The sequence below is a fragment of the Phoca vitulina genome, unplaced genomic scaffold (assembly GCF_004348235.1).
Source record: "Phoca vitulina isolate PV1807 unplaced genomic scaffold, GSC_HSeal_1.0 scaffold14, whole genome shotgun sequence".
Classification (NCBI taxonomy): domain Eukaryota; kingdom Metazoa; phylum Chordata; class Mammalia; order Carnivora; family Phocidae; genus Phoca; species Phoca vitulina.
Genome location: NW_022589717.1, coordinates 21859975 through 21885333, shown reverse-complemented (window position 1 = coordinate 21885333; position 25359 = coordinate 21859975). Strand labels below are relative to the sequence as shown.

At 38.2% G+C, this 25359-nt stretch overlaps 1 protein-coding gene across 4 annotated transcripts in view; it reads right to left on the bottom strand.

Moving 5' to 3' along the window:
* SMAD1 (SMAD family member 1) overlaps positions 1 to 25359 on the bottom strand; it is a 74093-nt gene that overhangs the window by 35282 nt on the left and 13452 nt on the right. The window contains exons 1-3 of one of the 4 annotated variants that reach the window (XM_032412930.1): positions 17318 to 20582; positions 9699 to 9780; positions 8187 to 8768 (exon numbers count right to left, since the gene is read on the bottom strand). In XM_032412930.1, the coding sequence (XP_032268821.1) occupies positions 8187 to 8586 (400 nt within the window). In that variant the 5' untranslated portion in view covers positions 8587 to 8768; positions 9699 to 9780; positions 17318 to 20582. Of the gene's footprint in view, positions 1 to 8186; positions 11033 to 17317; positions 20583 to 25359 lie in introns of those variants that run through there. The other 3 variants (XM_032412929.1, XM_032412931.1, XM_032412928.1) reach the window with 3 other exon arrangements.

The following is a 25359-nucleotide window of genomic DNA, read 5'->3' as shown; positions in this document are numbered from 1 at the left end:
TGAGGATGCTCCACATGTGGAGCACAACTCACAGGTCACATTATTTCACCCAAAGCTAGTCTTGGAAGCCAAGTTTTTCCTTTTAATTTAAATTATTATTTTTACATAGTTGCAATTATTATGTACACTACTTCTTTCATTTATTATGATAAACTTTCTTCCGGTTTTTGAAACAGTTTTTCTTCATCAGCCATGGTTGTTTGTGTTTTGTTTTTAACAACTGCTAGCTGGCGAGTATTCATTTGGCCCTAATAAACTAGCAGTGGTGGAGGGAAGTGTCGAACTTGGAATGAATCAGAAAGATCTGAAAATACCTTCTCTTGCACACCTAATGTTGCAGAGGTAGAAAAAGAATGAAATGGAAGATAATGGTCAGGAAAGCAAAATGATGAGAAAGATACTTTGTATAAGCTGTATATTCTTAATATTTCAAATTGGAGTATATCTACCAACAGAAAAATCCCATCCAGAAACAAATCACATAATTGGCCAGATATCTGCCTCAATTTACGTACTTTTACAACTTTTGTAAAAGTAACATATAGTAAATGTTACAACTTTTCATATGTTCATCAATTAATAAATAGCACAAATCCAATGCCCCAAATAATGCACTAAAAACAGCTGCTCAAGAAAAAAAAATCAGAATAGACTTCACAGTTTACCTTTAAGAATATGGAATCTGCTAAAAGATTTGGGTATAAAATCCTACTCAAAATTATATTACTTCATCTGTTTCTAGTAATATGGTAGATGACAATGATGAAATTATCAAACACAAGCCAAAGGCCAATGATAATAGCTTGGAGAAAAATTCACCATCTAAACTCCATGTCCACTTGGTTGTGTGTTGAGCTTTTACAGAAGGAGGATTAGTGATCAAACAGGATGGAGCCCTGAGTAGACTCTGGAAGAGCAACTACAAAGGCAGGGACATTCACGCCCCAGGATATCCCAACTGCAGTCAACCTCTGCAAAGGGCCTCAAGGTCCCTCCCCACCACCTACCCTTCACAGGTACAAATGCTTTGAAATGTACCTCTTACAGTTTTCAAAGCATTCTTCCTTCATCTAAATATTGTACACATCTCTCTCCCACACTGGAAGAATTAAGAGGACAGGGGTGCCTGGGTGGCTCAGTTGGTTAAGCAACTTCCTTCGGCTCAGGTCATGATCCTGGACTCCCTGGATCGAGTCCCGCATCGGGCTCCCTGCTCTGCAGGGAGTCTGCTTCTCCCTCTGACCCTCCCCCCTCTCATGTGCTCTCTCTCATTCTCTCTCTCTCAAATAAATAAATAAAATCTTAAAAAAAAAAAAAAAGAATTAAGAGAACCACCCAGACTATGACAGGAACATATAGTAACTAAATATAGCTGTGTACCCATCACAGTAACTCTTTTGGAATGCATTATGTGCTGATTTTCTTCTTAGTCTTAACCTTCCATTTTAATTTGTTTTCCCTGGTCTACTTTATTCGGAATACTTTCTACTTTCCGCATGTCTCCTTATAAATGCATTTAAATCCTGTGTACAATGAAATATACATACATATCGGCACCACCCAGAAAGACTGGAACACAATGTCCAGATGTGTTAGAGTTGAATGAGGTTTTCTGCGGCCACTCTCAGGCTTTTAAGAGTTAGCTGCATCCCCTGTCCAGACTTCTATTATTCGATTTCGCAACCTGTGCTATAACCGTATACCAGCCCTTCTTGGGCAGACACAGTTCCTGAGAATTTGTATATGCACCATAAATGTTTAAATGAGGAGAAATTTAGATGTAGATAATTATGAAGTGTGATGGTTAATTTTATGTGTCAACTTGCCTGAGCTACAGGATGCCCAGAGAGCTGATAAAACATTTTTTTCTGGCTATGTCTGTGAGGGTGTCCCCAGAGGAGATTAGCATTTCAATCAGCAGACAGAGTAAAGATGATTGCTCTCACTAATGCAAGGTGGGCATCATCCAATCTGTTCAGTGCCTGAACAACAAAGAGGCTGGGCAGGGGCAAATGTGCTTTTTTTTTTTAAGCTTGAGCTGGGAAACCCATCTGCCCTCAGAGATTGGTGGCTCCCGGGTCGGTTCTCAGGCCATTGGACTAGGACTGGGACTTAGACCACCAGCTTCCTGGTTCTCCAGCTTTTAGACAGCAGATCATGGGACTTTCTGGCCTCTGTATTTCTGTTAGTCAATTCCTGTAATAAATGTCTTCTTATATCTGTATCTGATTGCTTCTGTTTCTCTGGAGAACCCTAATACACAAGTCATAACGTTTTAATTTTTATAGGTAATATTGTTGGCTAATTAATCCCAAATCTTGAGAATACTTAACAATGATTATATCCTGATATCTGGTTTACAACTTCAGTTATCAGACTCCTATGAATCACCACTCAGATAAACTTGAAGGAAAAGTCAATATTTCTCCACTCCCATCCTCCAAATGAATATACTAACACAAGCCTAAAACAACAACAACTTTACTTGGATATAAGTTTTTGTCATCATTGGCTCAAGTGAAAACACATTCGCAATATGAAGAAACATTTTAAAAAAACTGTCATTTTGGTTAAAATGTTCATTTTATTAAATCTCAATCCCATAGTATATGTCTTTTTAGTAATGTGTTTGGAAAATAACAAGTGCGTATAGAGCACCTAATGCATTTACTGAAGCACAATGGTTTTCCTGAGGAAAACCACTAGCGTGATTGAGTCATGAGCTGAACTAGGGACTTCTGCACAGATCACTATTTTTTACATTAAGGTAACTGTAGATTCATTCACATGCAGCTGTAAGAAATAATACAGAGAAGTCCTCTCAACTCTTTACCTAGTTTGCTCCAATGGTAACATCCTGCAGAACTACAGGACAACATCACAATCAGAGTATCAACACTGATGCAGTCAAGACACAGAGAATTTCCATCAACCCAAGGATCCCTCATGTTTCTGCCCTTTTATAGTGACACCCACTCCCCTCTGGTCCATCCCCTCCTCAGCTCCTTGCAAGCACTAAGTTCACTCTCCATTTCTAGAATTTTAAGACTTTCTAAGGTAACATTTTCCAAGCCACGAATTACATGGTGACTGAGGCAGCCAAAGAGTCAAAACTCTCATTCAGCCAACAGGTGAAGAGGATTTTAGGTGTATTTTAATTTTAACAGCTGGGAACCATTATGCTGAAAATAAAAGCACCGGAAGCTAACTCCAGGGTGTTACTTTAAAGATTAAAATTGAAATCTCAGAATTTCGAGCTCAGGTTTAATACGGCCTTTCAAGTTGATTAAGTTTAAAGTACAGAAGATAGGTTTCAAGAGCCATGTGAAAAATATAAAAAATAAATAAGACCAAATGACAGGAAGTCTCCACAAAGGCATGTTAGTATCAACAGCTAGCCACTGAATGGTCTTCTTAACACCACAGTTAGACGACTGACTTTACCACTGTCAGCATTTACTTTGGTAAAGAAAAAGAAAACCTATATTTAACCCAACCACTAATAAGCAGCCTTGATTCTAAAGGCTACTAAAAGTCCAAGTAAACAGTCACCTGTTACATCATCAACAGGGTCACAGTCAGAAGCTGCAAGAACTTTCCTTCCTCTCACTATCCACGCATTTGTAGAAGAAGAAACCCTGAACATTTTTTACTTTCCCAAAGATATATTTTTCAGTAATGGCCAAGGCAGTACCTTTCACCGAAAGGAAGGCTGTCCCCCCTTTCACCTCCTTTACATTGTTAACTGTGATGAATACAAGTTGCTGGAAAGTGCTTCTGTAACTTCTGGTCCCCCCCCCCCACTACAATTTTTAGACCCTTTTATTTATAACAAAATAAATTACATAGGTTATAGAAGAACCACAATTCCTTAAACCCATAAAAGTATTTTTGGTCAAACAAACAGTATCAGATAGCCATAAGAACAATTATAAAACCTGCATTGGGCCAAATCACAAAGCATTCCTCTCTCCCTGACTCCTCCATCACCTTAAAGACACCTTATGATATTTTATCAGAGCGCTGATCTTAATGAATATCAGAGAGAAGGAAAATTCTGGGAAGAGCAGGTCAATTTTATATCTGTAACAAAACCTGCAAAGTCCAAAATGATGAGTGACTTCAAAGACAAACCATTAGCATCTCTTTTCAATAAGAGACAACTTCACCTAGTCAACTGGACTTGATGACTTACCTGGATACCTTAAACCAGTGGTTCTCAAACTGTAGCCTGCGTCAGAATCACCCAAAGAGCTTGGCAAAACACTGATTGCTGGCTCCATCCCCAGAGTTCAATTTAATAGGTCTGTGGAAGGGTCTAAAATTTTGTATTTCTCAAAAGATCCCAGGTGATGCCGATGCTACTGGTCTGGGAAGCACACACTTTGAAAACCACTACTCTAAACCTAGAGACACCCAATTTTTGTAGAATTTTTCTCTAGAGGTCTTAACAGGGGTCTCTGCAGAAAACACCAGGTTTGGGAGACCTAACTATCTTATGCTTAAACTGCTAAATTGCTCTTTGAAATAATTCATCTGAGGTAAGTAGTTACATAGCTCAAAGTAATTCAGTATTGAGCTGTGTATGTGCACCTTAGAATTCCAGACCCCTTTTCCCCTAGTTCACAGAAACGATAACCAGGTGTGCTCCAAAATGCCTACTGAACTCTGGGAGAGTAAGGGGCTTAGGCACCCTTATACTTCTGGTGGGGCTTCTCCTCAAAAAGTGTAGGGGCTGCTTCATAGTGGTCTCTGGAAAAAGTCCATTTGTTCTTATTCCCACATCAGCCACTTTACGATATGAAAAATATAAGTAAAATCCTGATATGTTCAAATTCAACAGATCTTGGCCTCAGCCTCAAGCTTTCTAAAACTGTTCTATGTTTGTCTCACAAAATTCTTGGCTACGTTGGGGGGGGGGGCGGCAGGGGGGATGAAATGACATTTGTGGAGTCTCAAATGTCTTATTTTAGCTGGTTTTCCACCCCCCCATCAAACCCTTTATATGTAAGTTATTCAGAGTAACAAAATCATCTCAGTATTAACTTTTAACTTAAAAAAAAAAAAAAACCTTTCCATTTTGTGTCAGAGATGTTAGTAGTAATGTTAGGTGTTATTTCATTGTCAGCAACAAATGAACAAGGGAAGATGATGTTCAAAGGGTACAGGCAAGCTGAAAACTCGCCTCCAAAAAAATGGACAAATGACCATACAGAGAAATTAAAACCAGTATTTTCATTTACCAGCAAAAATTGATCGAACTGTGCTAGTTGCTAAAGTAAAAACACTAATAATATATATGGTCCCTGCCCTCATGGAGCTTTATTTACTATCTTGCAAGGTAACAGAAAGATAATTGTAAATGTGAAGAACATTATGAAGAAATTCAGAATGCTATGGGAAACAGAGACTAGCCTACCTGGGGGGTGGGAAAGGAGGTATCAAGGGAGGCTCCTCAGCAAAGCTAACCTCCACCAAGCTTAGAGCTGAAGGATAAATAAGAGTGAGCGAAGCAAAGAGGGAGGAGAAATGAGTTACAGATGGAGGAGAAGAACACTGAGTGCTCCCTTATGACTCAAACACACAAAACATGGAAAAGTGGGAAAAGGAGCTGGAAGGGTAGGCAGGACCAGAATGTGCAGAGCTCTGTGTACATGCAATGGGAAGCAGGAAGATAACATGATCATAACATGCATCTTAAAAGAACTCTCTCTATTGTGCAGATATTGGCCTGAAAGGGGTGACGGGTCAGGAGGCACAGGATGCAGTATTCCAAGGATGGAAATGGCAGGAGGGTGGATGGAGGAAATACAGTGAGTCTTAGTTGTCTGACATACAGGTCACTTAATTTATAGGGACCTCAGTTTCATCACTAATGAAGTAGGATTAGAATCTTTCCTGTGTATCTCTTAAAATTACTATGGTGATAAACCACACATCTAAATAATCTTGTTTGTACCTATTACTTATACACTACTTTTTTCTTCTCCCAAACTCTTAACTCCATCTCGACTTCTGGCTAAAAGACCATGTATCTCCGCATTGAGTTTTTGCTTTTTTTTTTTTTTTAAAGATTTTATTTATTTATTTGACAGAGACAGACACAGCAAGAGAGGGAATACAAGCATGGGGAATGGGAGAGGGAGAAGCAGGCTTCCCGTGGAGCAGGGAGCCCGATGCGGGGCTCGATCCCAGGACCCTGGGATCATGACCTGAGCCGAAGGCAGACGCTTAACGACTGAGCCACCCAGGCGCCCCTGAGTTTTTGCTTTTTAATTTACATCACAGCACGTATAACAGGCAGAAAAAAACGTCTCCATTAGAATAAAGAGAATTCAGCAAAGTTGTTGGGAAAAAAAAGCAAGTGCCGTCCTAGCCAAGATCAACTCTAACAAAATATAACTTTTTCAATAAAAACCAACCAGTTATCTAGACATTAAAGAACTTTATGGAGGAAACTTAAAGAAAAACACCTAAATAAGTTTAGAAAAAAATGTAAGTCAATCCTTCCCAGAAGAAACCAATGAAATTCCAAAAGAAATTTCCAGGGTATTTTTCACAGAATTTGACAAGGTAATCTTAAAGAATATAATACAGAAATCACAAAAACATAATGTTGAATGAATATGTTGTAGAAGGATGTTCCAGTATCATTAATACTTCTAAACATATAATATTACATGTTGTCATAGATTCACACAAGCAAGTATGTATGTATACATACATAATAACAGTATAAAAACACGCATGGGAATGACATCAAATTCTAACCAAAAAATTCAGAATAGTTACTGAAGGGAAAAAACAGGACCAGAGAGGCATAAACTAGAGTTTCAGTTTTATTTGTAATCTTTTATGTCTTAAATTGAGTGTATACAAAGATGTTTATTACATTATTCCCTACTCTTTAAACTTTTTGTAGGTCTTAAATAGTCCATAAAAAAAATAAAAACAGAATGCCTTTTGAGAACCACATAAGTACATGATCTAGCACAGTAGTTCCTAACACCAGTTCAACAGCTACTTGACACCATCTGAAGTATTTGTTAAAAACACAGACTATCAGGCTGAGCTAGAATCAGAATTTCTGGGAGGGGACCATGTGATTCTAATGCACAGCCTCATTTGGGAACCCCTGGTAACCACAGCTATTAATAACTAATCCATCAACAAAATGGGTTCCAATCTGACAATGAGATATTTAAGTGCTTAAGATTGCCTAATTACTTTCCAATTGATGTAACGGTCTAGAATGTGGATTCTCATGTGAGGGCAAAACCATACAAATTTTAATGTATATCCTTTACTATAACCCTGCCCCCCAAAAAAGGTCATATATGTAAAAACTCCGAATATCCTATAAGGTAATAGTATCTAATGATTCCACAGCAGAACATAATTCCTTCATACCCTCCACAGGGAGCAAAATTCCACCAGAGGTGATAAAAGATGCTCCCTTAAAAATAAAAGATGCTCCCCTTAAAAAAAAAGTACAAGTCATTGGCAATTGCACTAAAGATGTATTTCCCTCAAGCATGTAGATGGTAACCCCATGTTTCTTTCTTTTTTGAATTTTCTTCTTTTGTAATTAAAATCACAGCTAAGTTAGAGAAATGCACGGAACCAATGAGAAACATAAAAAATAAATTTAGAAAGAAAACTATTTATAGTTAGAGGTGTTAGTATTGCTATGACAATTTTGCCCTGCTCCTAAGAAATAAAATTAACTAAAGAGTACTAAGTTGTTAGAATGTGGAAAACCTTCAAGGGCTGACATATTTTCCCCTAATACTTAAAAAAATCACAACTAAAAATACGGAAAGGGATGATTTTCATATTTTAAACAATACAAATCTGCTAAGCACATCAATATAAAAGGACTCACTCATATGTAGAACACAAGGAATAGTGCAGAGGACCACAGGGGAAGGGAGGGAAAATTGAATGGGAAGAAATCAGAGAGGGAGACAAACCATGAGAGACTCTGGACTCCGGGAACCAAACTGAGGGTTACAGAAGGGAGGGCGTGGGAGGATGGGGTAACAGGATGATGGGTATTAAGGAGGGCACTGATGATGAGCACTGGGTGTTATACGCAACTAATGAATCATCGAACACTACATCAAAAACTAATGATGTACTATATGTTGGCTAACAGAACATAAAAAAAAAAAAGGCTCACTTACCAGGACTTTCTACACGCTTATAGTGGTAGGGATTGATGCACACCTCCTTCTGCTTGGAACCAAAAGGAAACTCACAGCATTCCAGTGGTTTTAGTTCATGGTGGCTCTGAAGATCAGGCCAGCGCCACACACGGCAGTAAATGACATGAGGCAGTCCCTTCCGGTGGGAAACTTGCAGCCTGCCATCCAGAGAGCGGGGAATGGTGACACAGTTACTTGGCTGCCCCGGGCAGCTCAAGGCCTTTTCCAGTTCCTCCATGGCACCTTTCTTTTTCTTCAGTTTTTTCACCAAAGCATCAACAGCTTTCTCTGCCCATTTTTCTTCTTCATCACCCTGTTTCCACCCAAGGAGTCTCTTCACAGCTGGACTTGTGAAGGAAAATAAACTTGTCACATTCATAATGAATGCACTAGTTATAGACTCCTTGTGTGTGGTGAAATAAAGAAGTCTCCAAACGCAAAAGGACAACAGAAGAGATTTCACTTTATTTACATAGGATTCTCTTTAGCTTCTTGGTTTTGAGATCCCGAAAAGGAGAAATTACCATTCCTAGTGTTTTAAAAGTAATCCAAAGTCAGCACCTAGCAAAGAAAAAAGGGAAAAAAAAGTTTAAAATAATTGCTACCACAAAACTACCATTCATTAAACAACTGCAATGCTCCAGGTACTATTTTAAGTAATTTTCTGTATTATGATAATCTATGGGCTGAATTATGACTCCCCCTAAAATTCATGTTGAAGCCATAACCCCCCATGTGACTGTATTTGGAGATGAGGTTATGAGAGTGGGGCCATAATCTGGTAAGATCAGCGGTGTTATAAGAGGAAGGGCCCCCCACCATGCCCACATACTGCGGAAGGGCTAGGTGAGGACATAGAGAGAAGGCAGCCTATGAGCAAGCCTGGGACAGAGCCCTCACCAGAAACCAAACTGGTGGGAACCCTGATCTTGGGACTTACAGCCTCCAGAACTGTGAGAATAAATTTCTGTTGTTTAAGCCACCCAGTCTGAGGTATTTTGTTGTGGCAGCCCAAGCTAACACTCAGTATTTAGTTTACTTAATCTTTTCCGTGAGGTAATACAATCACTCCCTTTTACAGAAGAACAAACTGAGACAGAGTTTAAAAAGTAGTATGTTACTTGTTCTGAGATAGAAGCAGTAGAAACCTCAGTGCACATAAGTCCAAGTTCTCAACAGATACTGTAATGTTTCATTCTTAGATTCATTTATAGGCTCTAAAAATGTATTTCAAAACATACATCAACAAAAACTGAAAGCAACAGGAAAAAAAAATAGTAGTCTTAACATCTGTTTTTGGTTTGCTCCTCAAGTATCTCTTACGATAAAAGAAAAAGTAGTTATACATATACTGTGTAAACATTACAACATTTTAGGGTATTTATTCATTATTCAGTAAACAAGCCGGTGCCTATGGGATATAGGGCAAGTAAGTATGAAATTTATTTGTTTTTTATTGATATGAAAGGAATGAAGGACATGAACACATACTGTACCAAATTCTTTCGTCCGGTTGTCTCATTTAAACTTTCCAGTTACTCCTCACCAGACAAAAACAGAGAAGATGAGAGACCTTCAAGAGGATAATTGCACAAACTCCAGGTAAGATGCAGTAGAACATGTATCACATCAACCTCTTCCCAAAAATCACTATAAAAACTAATAAAATATAAACAAACAAAAAAGCCCCACTTTAATTTTAAAGATATCAAAGAGCAACCAAGGTCCTCAGGACTAGAGAGGCCAAGATGCTGAGAACAGAAAAGCAATGAAATGTGAGCTGAACATTCTTTCCTGCTCTTCTTCTCAAGGCACTTCCCAATGCCTGTGCTATAACTAGCAAGGAGACTGGTAGCCAAGCTGCAGGAGGCTCAAGAAGCAAGCAAAGATTTCAGTGGCCTCATAGGGTGGAGGAGATCAAACAAGCAAACTGTAGTGGAGGGCCTGTGGAGAAGGAGGCTCTCAGTTGAGACGGCAAAGCGGTATGCTCTAGTGTAAGGGCAAAAATGAAATGGACCAGTTTTTATACTGAAACACAGCCTGAAATCTTTTTTTTTTAAATCATCTTAATACTAGACTGCATCAAGGTAATGGGAAACGAAGAGAAAAAACTGTTGCAGAGGCAATATTTGTAGATACTAGCCAAGGATTTTCCAAAACTGACAACAAACAAGTAGATACAGATCCATGAAGCTCTACAAATCCCAAGAAGGATAAATACAAAGAAATCCACAAGGTTTGATGTGCCCTCTCACACAAAAATCGCTGAAAACCTATGACAAAAATCTTTAGAAAGACACATTACTCTCAAATAAGTACAATAAGGCTGATAGCTGACATTCCAACAGAAACAACGGAAATAAGACCATCCTTAGTGTGCCAAATGTAAACAAATAACTGGCAACTCAGAATTCTATAGTTAGTGGAAAAATCATGCAAAAGTGATTGTAAAATAAATGTGTTTTCCAACATACGAAATCTGAGAAAAATTCCTTCCAGTAGGAATCTGTGAGGCCAAAGGAAAAAGATCCCAGAAAGAAGCAAGGAATGGCAGGAAAGAATGAAGAGCTCCAGAAAGGTAAATAAAAGTAAGTCTAAATGATACTGACTTTACAAAACAATTACAGGAATCTCTTGTGGTTATTTAAAAAACAGAATTAAAATGCATGACCAAAAAAAAAGCAGAAAGGGGCAAATAAAATTAGTGTTCTAAGGTCCCCGTATTACCCAGCAGGCTGTGATAAAGCATTGAATTATTATTGATAAAGTCTTGTCATAATAAAAAACTACTGAAAGAGAGGCACCTGGGTGTCTCAGTTGGTTAAGAGTCTGACTCTTAATTTTGGCTCGGGTCATGATCTCAGGGTAGTGAGATCAAGCCCTGCCTCAGGCTCTGCGCTCAGTGGGGGCGGTCTGCTTCCCTCCCTCTTCTTCTCCCTCTGTCCCTCCCCACCACGTGCATGTGTACACTAATTCTCTCTAAAATAAATAAATCTTTTAAAAAAATAATAAAAAGGTAATAGAGAAGTTAAAAAATATGGAATTATTTTTTAAAATATGATTAACCCAAAGAATGTAAGAGAGAAAAAAAAAAGCAAAGAGATGGGACAAATAGAAAACAATAAGATTTAGATCTAATCCCAAAAGAATCATTAATTATTTAAATATAAACATATTAAATATGCAAGCAAAAGATCGGCAGGGATGGATGGGGAGCACCACTTAACTACCGTACCTACAAGAGATACACATCACACAAACGACAGAGAAAAGCTGAAAGAAAAAGGATGGAAAAAGATATACTATGCATACTCTAACCAAAAAAGCTGCCATAACTATCTAATCAAACAAAACAGACTTCAAAATAAGAAGCTTCACCAGAGATTAAAAAAGGGACATTTCATAATGTTAAGAGTTGATCCACCATGGATATAGCATAATCCCTAATCTTCACGTAACAACAGTGTCAAAATATATAAAGCAGAAACTGACAAGTAAAATAACAGACAAACCCACAATCTTAGTGGGAGATTAAAATAGTAACTGATAAAACAAGCCAACAAGAATCAACAGATACAGAAGATTAACAACATATTTAAAAAACTTGATCCAATTCATGTACATAGATCACTGCACCCAATGACTAGAGAATACATAATACTTTCAAGTAGACATAGAATACTTACCCAAATTGACCATATAAAAATCCATAAAGCAAATCTCTACACATCAAAACCATACATACTGGTCTTGAAAATAATTGCACTTAACTCATGGGTCAAAGAAACTACAGTGAAAATTTAAAAACTTTTAACTTAATGATTATAAAAATACGACACATCAAAACTTGTAGGATGTGGCTCAAGCGACGCTTAGCGGGAAAGCTGTAGTCTTAAATGCATATATTAGAAAAAAAAAAGAGATGAAAACTAATGTTCTCTGTATCTACCACACACAAAAAAAGAACAGGAAATTAAACCCAAAGAAAGTAGAAAGAAATGAGAGCAGAAACGGGGGGGGGGGGGGGGTGGGGGGGGCTGAGGGGTAGGGGTGGGGCAAGCATAACAGAAAACCTATAAAATCAAAGTTGCTTCTCTGAAAATACTAATAAAATTGGCTAAATCTCTAGCAAAACTGGTCAGTAAAGGAGAAGGCACAAATTACCAACAACAGGAATAAAAGGGGAAAATCATCAGTGATCCTCAGAAGTTAAAAAGGTAAGGATTATGAACCGCTGTCGCAGCAAACTGCATCTCTGCAGCGACTCCAGGGTAGTCCACATATCCGTGTTCCCCACTACAGGAAAGTGATTGAGGAATTCCATCTTACTACTCTTCCTGTCTTTAGAGCCCAGCACTGTACCTGGCACACAGCAGATCCTCAATAAATGTTTAATGAATAATTTAGCTCCCTGAAGAAATCAGAAGGCCAAGTGTGGAACTTCAACTTTATTCAATAAAATATGAATTAATATTACTAAATATACATATCATTAAATGGGCTGTAAGGAGTCCGTTGTTTCCTTTCTTAAAGAGTTTTATCCAAATTTACCAGTCCTTTTGAAGTTGGCATTATTTTCATTTAACAGAAAAGGAAAGAGAAAACACAGCTGGGCCACTATCAAAAGCCACACTTGGTCAGAGTGTACCTACTGAAGTCATCATTTACTTTCAGGTTAGCTTTGCAAAAGAACAAGGACGACTTCTCTCTAGTCTTCTGGTAACAAATGACAAAGGGAATACATTTCTTCTTACTCTATATGGCCTTTTCTTCTACTCCAATAACTGCTTTTTTATATTTTAGCCAATGATTTTCAAAGAGAAGGGAGTGAGTTTCTATCAAAATCATCTGGGGCTGTTTCAAACTCGGTCAGTGATGGGTTAGTTGTACAAGGCAAGTATATTGGGGGGGGGTAGGGGATGAGATTAAGAACCACCATTTCAGAGCCTCGTTTTTACTATTCAAATTGACATTCATTCAACAAAGCTGTACTGAGTGCCTGCTGAGTGCTTGGCACTGTGCTATACACAGGGGACAAGGGCAAAAATGTCTATCTCCTGAAGGGGCTCACAAGCTAAGGGGAGAGCCAGGGGGTACACAACTAACTCTCACCAGGGCAAGTCAGTGTCCCTGCATGCTAACACTAAAGGATGGGGCTGAGGTTAGGCCAAGTGTTAGGGCCTCCTCCAGAAGGAATGTGTGACTATACCAAGGTTGACCATGAGCACAGGAATAGAAGGGGAGGCCCATGTACTATGCATTTGCCCATCATGAACTAATTATAACACTATATGATAAAAGCTCTAAAGCAATTATAAACAATAATATATAAAAGAAGAGAAAGAACAATGAATTCCACGGATTTCAGGAAGTTTTCCCAAAAAGGTAGTTTCGGACAGGTCTTACAGGATAAGTAGAATTTTATGAAACAACAGAGCTAACATTTTGAAATATCACTGCATGACAGACACTGCTCTAAGCACCTTCTATCTCCTAACTAGTTTAAGCTTTGCAACAAACTCTCTGAGTAAACACTATCATTTCCCCCGTTCTACAGGTAAGGAAAGTGAAATATGGAAAGGTTCAATCATCTGTCCAAAGTTTACATACACAGCTGTATGCCAGAATCAGGGTTGGAACCCATCTTGTCTGGCTCTAGAACCTCAACTTTTTAACCACTTGTTTCAATTGCTAGTTCTCACAGACACAAGACAGAAATGCTGGGGTTCAAGGTGGCTGGTGAGGACACAAGGCTGCTAAGAAGGGCAGGTGCAAGACTATGAGGGCCGGTGACGCATCTTACCCTGCAGACGAGTGGCAGGTTTTATATCAGAGCCCTGTGGCGATTAGCTCTATGATTCAGAAAGACAGTTAATGTGTTAGCCTCAGTACAGGAAGCCTTTTCCAAAAAGAGAACAAAAAACTCTAAACACTGTAGGAGTCAGCTGGAGGATGCATGTCCTGATGCCACTCACAAAAATGAGTGGCTAGATCACAAAACTTTACGTATAAATGTGCGTAGATGAAACAAAATGCAGGCCGATGACTAATTTCTGCCTATTTGAGTTAGGCATTTTTTTTATATACAAGTCAAACAAGCCACCTACCTCCCCATCAGGAACTCAAATGAGTCCATGATACTATGGCCTTGGCAAGACAACTCATTTTTTTCTGCCCCTTTTTGTACTTCCTGCTTTAGTTTATGTCAAAAGCTAAGTGGCCTTATCAGTTTAAAGTGCAAAATAAAAACATGAGTCAGCAAACAGAGATTTCCTTCCCTCTTCTCCAAATACAAACATTTCACACTGACACACACACACATACACACACACACACACAGCATTCATCTAGTAAAGAACCCCCCAGAAGCCTTAAAAATACTATCTTTTGTTCCAGCAACTTCACTTTTAGAAACTTACTCTAAGGAAAGATTCTGAACTAGAAAGGTTAAACGTTTTTGCACAAAGATTTTCATCAAAGCATTATCTATTTTAGGGGAAAAACAGTAAGATCCAATAACTGGAAAACAGTTAGGTAAGCTACGGTACAATCCACTCAATAGAATATTATGTAGCCCTTAAAAAATTATGTTCATAAAAGCTATGTAATAACTTGGAAAAAACCTTAAGCACAACATAAAATGGTATATACACATACGTAAATATACCAAAATATTAACAGTGGCTGGGTTTGGAAGGTTAGTAATATCTCTCTCCTACTTTTCTAAACTTTTCAAACACTTAATGAAAAACTTTAACTTCTGAATTTTAAAAAAGACTCTATATGCAAATATTTGCAAATTACAAAAAACAAAAATCAATTTCATGAAGTCAAGCTACATACAACCTCTACTTCTAAAGTCTAAAGACTTAGAGCGTGATCTGATTTTGGAAGTAATAAAAATACAGTTTAAAGCAGGGTTCTAAATTCGGAACTTTTCCGTAGGGAGTCTTCCCTATGGGAAGGATTTCTATTAGCACTGCCAGAGGCCAAATGAGAAAAATACTCTTATAATACTCCGTTTGACTAGGCTATTTAATTTTGCAACCTATGTGCTATTCCTTAATGTTAAAAGGAAAAGAAAGCGAAAAATTTTAAAATACCTTTAACTGCTGTGTAACTTGCTTTATATTTAAAGGAAACCTAATTAGCCAATTGCACAACAATGGACATTTTCTTCATCCTGGCCTCGTCAAGTAAAGAAACATGTAATTATCCAACTGTGTGAATAAAAACAAAATACACTATCTGGTGTTCAATACTTTTCAGATCCCAGACTCCCACAGAGAGTTTTATTTATTTAATTAATTAATTAATTTTTTTTAAAGATTTTTTTTTTTTTAATTTATATATTTGACAGAGAGAGACACAGCGAGAGAGGGAACACAAGCAGGGGGAATGGGAGAGGGAGAAGCAGGCTTCCCGCGGAGCAGGGAGCCCGATGCGGGGCTCGATCCCAGGACCCTGGGATCATGACCTGAGCCAAAGGCAGACGCTTAACTGACTGAGCCACCCAGGCGCCCCCCACAGAGAGTTTTAAAAGAATTATTCTAATTGTATCTGAAAATACATTTTAAAAAAGGGCAGAGAGGGTAGCTGCCAAGTGGTACAAACCAAGTACCATTATAAACTGATGAAGGAGAGAGGAGACAGATCAGAACCAAATTAAATGCCCTCTGTAGCTTCAACCAGTTGGTTTATAATTCTTGCACTGGCATGGAATTCAATGAAGTAGACAAAATAAATGACTCCATTAAATATTGAGGGAATAAATTATTTAATAAAATAAATATAAAATATAGGCTCCAAAAAGTGACTGGGGAAAAAAAAATCAAAGACTCCCAGTACCTTAAAAAAATAACGGACAGAAGATAAATGGTCTATTGTCAATGAAGCAAGCAACTCACTTTTTTTTCACTTCTTGTTCTTTGGTTCATTACTCTGTCTTAACTCTAATGGTAAAACAGCATGGCATAGAGATCAAAAGAATCAAGGAACTAAACGCACAGGATATTGATTAACTTCACTTTGGAACTGTTTAACAGCTGGATAAGTTATTTAAGGAAAAAAGACAACTTTGCAAAAATTAATCTTCCTATAAAAATGTTTGAACCATTTTTTAGGAAACAAGTATTTCCAAGTAACAAAATAAACTGTGCACGTTTCCTGACTTATACCACTACACTAGCTTTCTTCTTAAACAGATGATCTTGTGAATAAGCAGGAAAAGTAAGACATGAGCACCCAAAGAAGAGCTACACTGGGGCTACCGAGAAATCATAAGCCAACTATAGGATTTTTATAGTGCAATAGTTTTTTATATCTAAAATGTTTCAACATATACCAACATACACCATGGAGATGTAAAATACCACAGAGATGTGTTGTATAAAGCAACTGGGAGCAATATTAGTACTATAGAAAGGTATCTGTCATCTATCCTAACATCCAATTTTCAATAGGATTCAAGGTCTGATAAGAACCCTTGCCTCCTCTGAGATGCCTGGCTAAAGTAAAACATCAAAAAGGGCCAAAAAGTGAACATGCTAGTGGATCTCTAATGTAACTTTTCATTACTCCATTTTTTTTTTAGCCTACTTGATGTCATCTGGGTACCCAAGTCAACTGCATACTTTTACCAAAGGCAGAATTGCCAAAACAGATCATGATTCTCAAGAAGAATAAAACAAAGATAAACTAAAAATTCCTGACACTCACAGAAACCACAGAATCACAGAAGAAGAGTAGACACTACCGATTAGGGTTAAAAATGCTTAAAAAGATGAAGGCTGCAGCAAAGAAAAATATTCCAGAGATTCAATGCCAGTAAACATTATAAAACATAAAGAGCAATCCATCATTAAGCCAAGAATTACAAGCTCTGCTGGTTAAGAGTAAGATGGAGAATTCACAAAATGGCAAGAGAAGGGGGTGGGGGGAGATCATAACCATATTCATTAGACCTAAGTAAAATTAGGCTATGGAGTCAAGTCCTGAAGAACAGGGATCTTCTAAACTTTTGCTAAAACTAAATTACTTAGTACTTAAAAGGGGAACAGCAGACAATCCACATGGTGGCTTAGGAACGCTGAAGCAGAAGCAGCACATACACTCACATCTGCGGGTGGAACAGCAATCCCAGGAACAGTACCTGTGAAAAACAGTAACGAACACAGGCAGAGACAGTACTCTGGAACAAGTAAAATACAGCCATAAGCGGTATCAGCTCTAAACAGTTCCCAAGAAAAGCACGAAAGACTATCATACAGTTCCTTAAGGAAAGCGATACATCTTTATCCACTCTTAAAGCAGACAGGAAAAAAAAATGTTTAAATTTGCAATGCAAGTATAATGCCATTACAATGAATATCAGAACAGAGAGAGGGTTTCTCTAGCTATCTCGGTCTCAGACAAATACCTCAAAGTTACAATGCTCTATGATTTGGTTTCAACAAATAATCTGTTCAAATGTTTCATTTCCCCAGTTACTCCAATTAGGAACTAACTTCATTTTGAGATATTTGAATTGTAGGAGAAAACAGGTGAAGTGCCTCTGCATTTTTTTCCTGTTTTAAAATAGCAGTTAGCCCTCGACTTTCAATTTCAAACAGGTCAAATGTAGCTAAATAAAACTCACCACCAACCAAAACAAGGGGGAAAAAAAATCCTAGAACAAGAAAATGAGGATGAATAAAATCTTTCTCCAACTTTTACTGATTTGAAAGCACTTTTTAAACCACCCACTTCGCTGCCGGGAAGTTTGGCTAAAAGGAACTCTACTTCAACTGAGTCCTCAGAAAACGCAAGTGTATTTAAACAAATTCCTACACAAGAAAGTGCTATGAAGATCCACCAGAGATCACAGAAGAAATCTGCTGGTCTTAGATCAAAGCAGCAGCAAAGTCCCACCATTACAAACACCCAGAAGTCAAATTTCACGTTACTCAGTCTCTTGTTATTAAGCCTTGTTATTGTTACTTCCAAACATTTCCCAACTTTCTAAACGTGTAATTAAATGACACAGAATAGTTTGCCATTTTTTCAGAGATTAATGTTCCAGATCTGGGGTAATGGGGGAGGAGTGAAGATGGGAGGGAGGATAAGCTCTTGAAAGCCTATTTTTAGTAGTAATGTAATTACGCAGTACTACCACCTTAAAAACACGTGCGCTAACAGCCAGTTTCCCGGTCTCGCAGGTGTGACATGACTAGCAAGAACTGCAGTGAGGTCTCTCAACAGTGTCAACCGAGTGGGAAACTTTGGAATCAAAAAGGAAAGGAGTAGCAACATGTAGACTTTGAATAGCAGCTTCCCACTTACCACTTGTTAAGTTCACTGCAAACTGTGATTTCGGCCAGATAATTTCAAAAGCAGCATCCCTTTGATGAAAATGAAGCATGGAATTTATGGATGTCACAATTACTTGAGACTTTAAAGAGGACAGGGCTCTAGTTTACATATTTAGGTGTGCCAAGTACACTATTCAATACATCTTCCACTGTGTTAGAAAATTCTTGAAGACGAGAATGCTCTCTGGTTCTGTTCTGCATACACAAGTCCTTCCATCCTGACAAACCTAGGCTGCTTATGGGACAACTGGTCGATTTTCCCTAGTCACAGAAACTCCCCAGAGGATGGCAAGTGTCGGCTGTGTTTTGTTTCATGAGATGATTACTTGTTAAGTAGACTGAAGGCACTTAGAAGTTTTCTTACTGTCCTCAACTTCAACAAACAAATCTGGCTTATTTGTACATCTCCTCGCCACTTCTTTAATCCCACTGAATCCCTGTTCTCAAATTCATGCTTGTAACGGAAGACTACTCTTCAGTTCATGGTAGCCTTTCAAGATATCCAGGTCCTAATTACCTCACCCTGATAAATGTCATCTGCATTCACCTCAAGACTGGACAGTCATTTGGCCTTCAAGTGCTCACTCCCCAAACACAGGAGGATTGAAGACCAGAGGCATTTTAAACTTTAATTTTGTTGAGTACAAGAAGAAAAACTCTACCATAGTTGTCTCTTGGAAAAAAGAAAAACACTCTCTTTGGGTCACTGTTAATGTAGAATAGCAATTTCACAGACTGCAAAGAATGCTAAATGTGGTAAATTCCCACAAGTAGTCAGTTATGAATGAGTCATCACTAACAAATGAACAAAATTATTCTAATTGCATTATTACCTTATGTAAGTATTATACTGGTTGTTTTTACAAACATTATCTTACTGATTTCTACAGCAATCCTTCAAGCTATGTATCATTATCTCTATTTTCCTAATAAACCTGAGAATCAGAGGTCAAGTAACTTTCTCAAGACCATATTCTAGTAAGCGGTAGATCTACATTTTAAACAGATAACTACACAGAACAGGTGCTAGAGTCCATTAATCAGGTTTAAAAAAAAGTAATTCAAACTCCAAATTCACAGATGAAAATGGAGTAGGCTAGAGAGGAAAAAAACTGCCCTATTTAAAAAAAAATCCTGCTGTATTTCATTTTTTGGAACATATTTCTCCTTCCCCACTGATCTCACAGGTGCTGTTTATGACAATAAACACACATCTGTAGGGGTGAGCTGACATACACAAGGCAGGACAGCCTGAACCCTCTCCCTATATTTAGATCCTTCTGCTCAGCTCTTAATTGAATAATTTAATCAGGACCCTCTAGAAGGGAAACACATCCATATTCATCACAGGCATCAAAGGAAACATCTTTACAAGTTATATCCTTTTACAAACCAACATATGGTCTCACGCCATTCTCCCAATTGTTGAACTCCTCCTCTGGGAAGAGCATGGAATTTTATTTCTTTTTATCACTTGAAAAAATCACTTCCCTCCTAATTCAGTAAAACTGGGTGGAGGCCACTTCCTCCACAGGTGAGAGAAATAAAACTTGTTGATCTGTCATTGTCAGGAATTTTAAAGTTAACTATTTATTCTATGTACTTTCAAAATAGAAACAAAAGGCAGACTCAGTCCAAAATAAGAAATCAGGGCACATGTCCCACACTTTTAAATAAAACCCCTACAATTTTTCTGTCACTGTAAGATGTTTCTAAATGAGAAAACAAGGGCCCTTCCCTCGGAGTGAAAAGAGGCAGGCTGAAATGGTAGCTTCCACTTAGAAGCTGTACTCTGAACAAAACATCGCTCTGAGCTTCAATGTGCTTTTCCACAAAATTTTGATTCCATCACCTATCCTGCTGGATTGTTAACGAGGCTCAAATATGAACATGCAAAACTCATTTGAAAATTACAACATGCCAAAAAATGTAATATATTTTATTAACACAACAGCTTCACAAATAAGGAACTTAATTTGAATACTTTGTACATACAAAAAACCAAAGTTTCTGTCCTAGTTTTGTCTGTTCCGTGAAGTTCTAACTTTATAAGACATAAAGAAGGGGGGGCGGGAAGGAGGGAAAACACTGGGGACATGGCACTGAACAAAAGAGACCAAAAGCATATTTTTAAAACTCTGTGCCTTCATGAGACCTACATTCCAGTGGTCAGGGAAGGCCTCACGAGGAGGGTGCTATTTGAACAGAAGCCTAGAAAGGTGACAGACTGAGCCACGTGGACAAGTGGGGCAGCACACTGCTGCAGGGGGAACGAGGCAAGGGGCAGGCGGGAGAGTGGAGGTGGGCCTGGTAACGGGGGCAGACCCACGGGGAGCCGACCCACGGACTTCCCAGCCTGCACTCTGAACTGAGCTGGGGACCATGGGGGAGATGTGAGCAGAGCTTGACAGGATGAGCACGGGTTTGGCCCCCTGAAAGAATAGAAGTCGGAAGCAGTAGGAGTGGTGACGGCTGGTTGTGGTAGTGGCAGCAAGAGCGAGGGAGACCAATTAGGAAGCGACGGCAATTGTTGTGGTTGGAGAGGGTCAAAGGTTTGGATCAGTGTGGCCCAACAGTCAGATCCTGGATATATTCTGAAGGGAGGGCCATGAACAAATAACACTTTATTGCTGAAGTAAATAAAGAAAATAATTAACCATAAAGCTGGAGAAATCGGTTTAATTTTTAGACATGCAAAATCCCATATTATGGAACTATGAGGCGGAGTCTCTGAGGTGGGGTCAAAGGTCACTGGAGCAGTCCAAGAATCATCACAGGAGCAGGAGGGAGGGAGTAACGACTGGTAGCTAAAATCTCGCAGGAATGAGGGTGAATGATGGGGACCGGGGCAGTAAAGCACTAACAAGGAAGGAAAGTGAGAGGTGAAATCTGACATGATATTCAAAGCTGGGTGTTTCTATGGAGGACGGAAGAATGGTGTGGCGGTGGCAACGAATAGGGCCCCCGCTTCCAGGCACCATGGTCCTCTGTTATGAGAGAGAACGCCACGCCTTAAGACAGCTGCAAGGGAAGCGACATCCTCAGATGAACAGACACAAGCATATTCATGTTCTAAATAACCCAGATGTCTAACAATAATGGAGTGATGAAATCAATTAGGGTACATCCGACAATGATGTAACTGTTAAAAGAAAAAAAAAAACAGACAGACTTTTATGTCTAACAGGGAAAGAAAACCATACCATAACTGTTCAGTTAGAAAAAAGTTGCAGACCAGTACATACAATATGGTTCCATTTCAAAAACACAAAGAGAAACAAAACCTGTACAGGTATAACACAGGTACATTTTTAAAGGCCTGGAAGGAAATGCACAAAACCAAGTAAGTGATTCCCTCTAGGAGTGAGCTGGAAGGAGGGGAGTGCAGAACATTTTTACTTATAACCAATTACTGTTTTCAATTTTAAAACCCAATAAAAATAAAAAAAAACTGAAGAGGGTAACATTTATTCTACATCACTCTGTAAGACAGTATTATGACCAAGAGGTGGCAAGATTTATCTTTTTATAAAGAAAAAATAATTGACAGTGTTTCTGCACAGAGTGGAAATATCACTGCAGTGGGATTTTTAAGAGAAATCTATTCCTGTATTCAGAGTTGGAATATATGACTTAATTCCAGGTGAAGAGGTGAGCGGGAATGCACTTTTTTATTAAGCAAGTCAGCCACATCATCAAAAAATTTAATTTTATAAAATGCATATTATAACAAAAAATAATTTCCTTCCCATTCTAGCCCCTTAGTCCCCTTTCCATTAACAATTCAAATATCCTTCAAACTTTTCAATGCATGAATTTCTTACCCCAAAAAAGTTTTGTATTACTCAAAAATCTTCAAAAGCAATTTGGTCCTTCACTTTTCCAGCATATAAATCTGTTACTTGGAAGAACGAAATAGTTTCTAAAAATCAAAGTTTACACAATCACTGAAACAAACATTGACATTAGCCAGATTTCACTCTCCTCCGCATGACAATCAACGACAGCCTGTTTTCAATCTGCCAAAAACTAGACTGGACTTAACAAAGGTTCGCTTGGCCACCTCGGAGAAAAAACTGAACAAAACAGTAGCAGCCCTCTTCCAGAACAGGACAGCTCCCTCCAGCTAAGAGCTAAAAGAAGCAAATGCAACATCTCCCACTGGGTTAGAGGAAAAATGCTCTGGTTATAAGCAAGGGTAACCAACGGAATTAGATGAGAGCTGTACCATAAGTCCAGACTTTCTCTGCCTCAGTCACGGGTTCAGTCCGGTCCTCCATGAACTTTACCACAATGAGTGACTTACCAGTCAGAATGGAAACACCTAGCAAAGCTCTCAGAAGTCTTCGGAACCCAAATTCTCCTCCTTTAGACATTCAACTATTAAGACAACTTTAGTCTTCACTAATTCACTACTTAATTGAACAAATTCTTTAAGCGCTTACCACCAACATAAAAGTGCAGTAGAAAGAAAATTGAGTATGGTACAGTTCCCATCACCACCAAGCTTAGAGTTAGGAGGTATGTCAGTGAGAGATGGGAGAACCATCTTATATGATGACTGTGATAAGAGCCACACAACGTTTATCTAAGGAGGAACATACATACAGGGCAAATGGCCAAGAATCTATGCTGTTTTCTTTGCCACGACTACATCTCACATGCATCTTGGGCTTTGTTTTCTACCATGCAATAAAAATACAGATTGAGTTCAACTGATTGTTAAGCAGTCACATCAGTAGGAACAATAAAATGGATAATCCAAAGCAGCCTCAATAAAAATTAGCCACTGTAGACATTTTTCCAAAGAAGACATACAGATGGCCAACGGGCACATGAAAGGATGCTCAACATCACTAAGTTTCAGGGAAATACAAATCAAACCACAATGAGATATCACCTGACACCAGTTACAATGGTTTTTATCAAAAAAAGGTCAAAAAGGCAAGAAACAAGTATTGGTGAGGATATGGAGAAAAAGGAACCCTTGTGCACTGTTGGTGGGAATGTAAATTGGTGCAGGCACTATGGAAAAGAGTATGGAGTTTCCTCAAAAAATTAAAAATAAAAATACCATATGATCCAGCAATTCTATTACTTGAGTATCCACCTGAAGAAAATGAAAACACTAATTCAAAAAGATATATGCACCCCTATGTATATTGCAGCATTATTTACAATAGCCAAGATATGGAAGCAACCTGTGTCCAACTATGGATGAATGGATAAAGATGTGGTACACACATATACACAGTCACAGACACACACACACACACACAAATACTACTCAGCCATAAGAAAAGAATGAAATCTTGCCATTTATGACAACATGGATAGACTTTCAGGGTATTATCCCAAGTGAAATAAGCCAGACGGAGAAAGACAAAGACTGCAAGATGTCACTTCTGTATAGAATCTAAAAAACAAAACAAACAAAACAAAACCCAGACTCACAGGCACAGAAGAGACTGGTAGTTGCCAAAAGGGAGGAAGGTGGGGAAAGGGGCAAAATAGGTGAAAGGCATTAAGAAGTACAAACTTCCACTTATAAAACAAATACATCATGAGGATGTAATACACAGCATGACAGATACAGTCAATAATATTGTCGAATTACTATGTTGTACACCCGAAGCTAATATAATATTGCACGTCAATTATACCACAGTGAATTAAAAAAAATTAACCACTGTTTTTGGAATGTATTATACTTTATCAAAGAAAGATTTTAATTCCTTATCACAGTTTGTTTACATTAATATTATATACCCTGAGAACACAGCAAATTCTAAAGAAATGCCTGTTCAAGATTCAAATACCGCTGTGGAAAATCTCTAAGTGGATGATGCAGTCAGTTAACTAGAATGGTTTTATTATAAAAACTTACAAAAACAAACCTATTTTGTCATACAAATCTCTCCTCCTCTTGAAATTCTGACTGTAGGCAAGAAACAGCCTTAATAGAACATCTGAAACACACCAATTTGAAGACTCAACAAACTCTCATCACCATCACTACCAACTTCAAAAGGAGGGAGTTGTCATGCACGGGGTTCAATGGATGACATCATATGAGTGCATCCATGGTCTCCATCAATTTTCAACACAGCTCAAGTATTCAAAAAGAATCAAAAATCATCCTCATATCACCACCACCACCATCACCACTCACAACGAAGCACCAAGCACTGTTCTGATACTTTATACCTACTGCCTCTCATAATCCTTACAAGAATCCTATAAGGACTATTTTAGACATGATGAAACAGAGGTACAGAAAGGTTAAGGAGCTTGCCAAGGCAACCAGTCTACCACCCTGCTCCTCCTAAATAACCTCCTCCTGTGTCTCATGCATAAAGCAGAAGGATGGTAAGCAGGGATTTGCTTATAGTTTTATTTTAATCCCTCCAATTCTTCCCTTCCCAACTTATTTTTATTTTCATTGTTCTTTCCTTCTTGATAACTTCCCACTTTCCTAGAACATGGGAAAAACCAAGAGTTTTATTATCAGGGCAGCAATGACAAAATTAAGTTCATTTTAATCTTAAGAGCCCAAAATAAGGATAAAAAGTCATAAGCTACAACTCAATAAGACATAAGGAAATTGCACCATGGCTTCACACCAATAGACCATATATGTTTCCAAATCTTAATATTCTTTTCTTTTATGTCTGTGGAACATTAAAATTAAACTCCTTTGATGAAATGCATTTTTTTTACATTCTCACTGATTATTCTTAGGGTTCTTCACTGAAAACATAAAACTACTGGCTTAAAAAAAATAAGCCAGTAGTTTTGTTAAG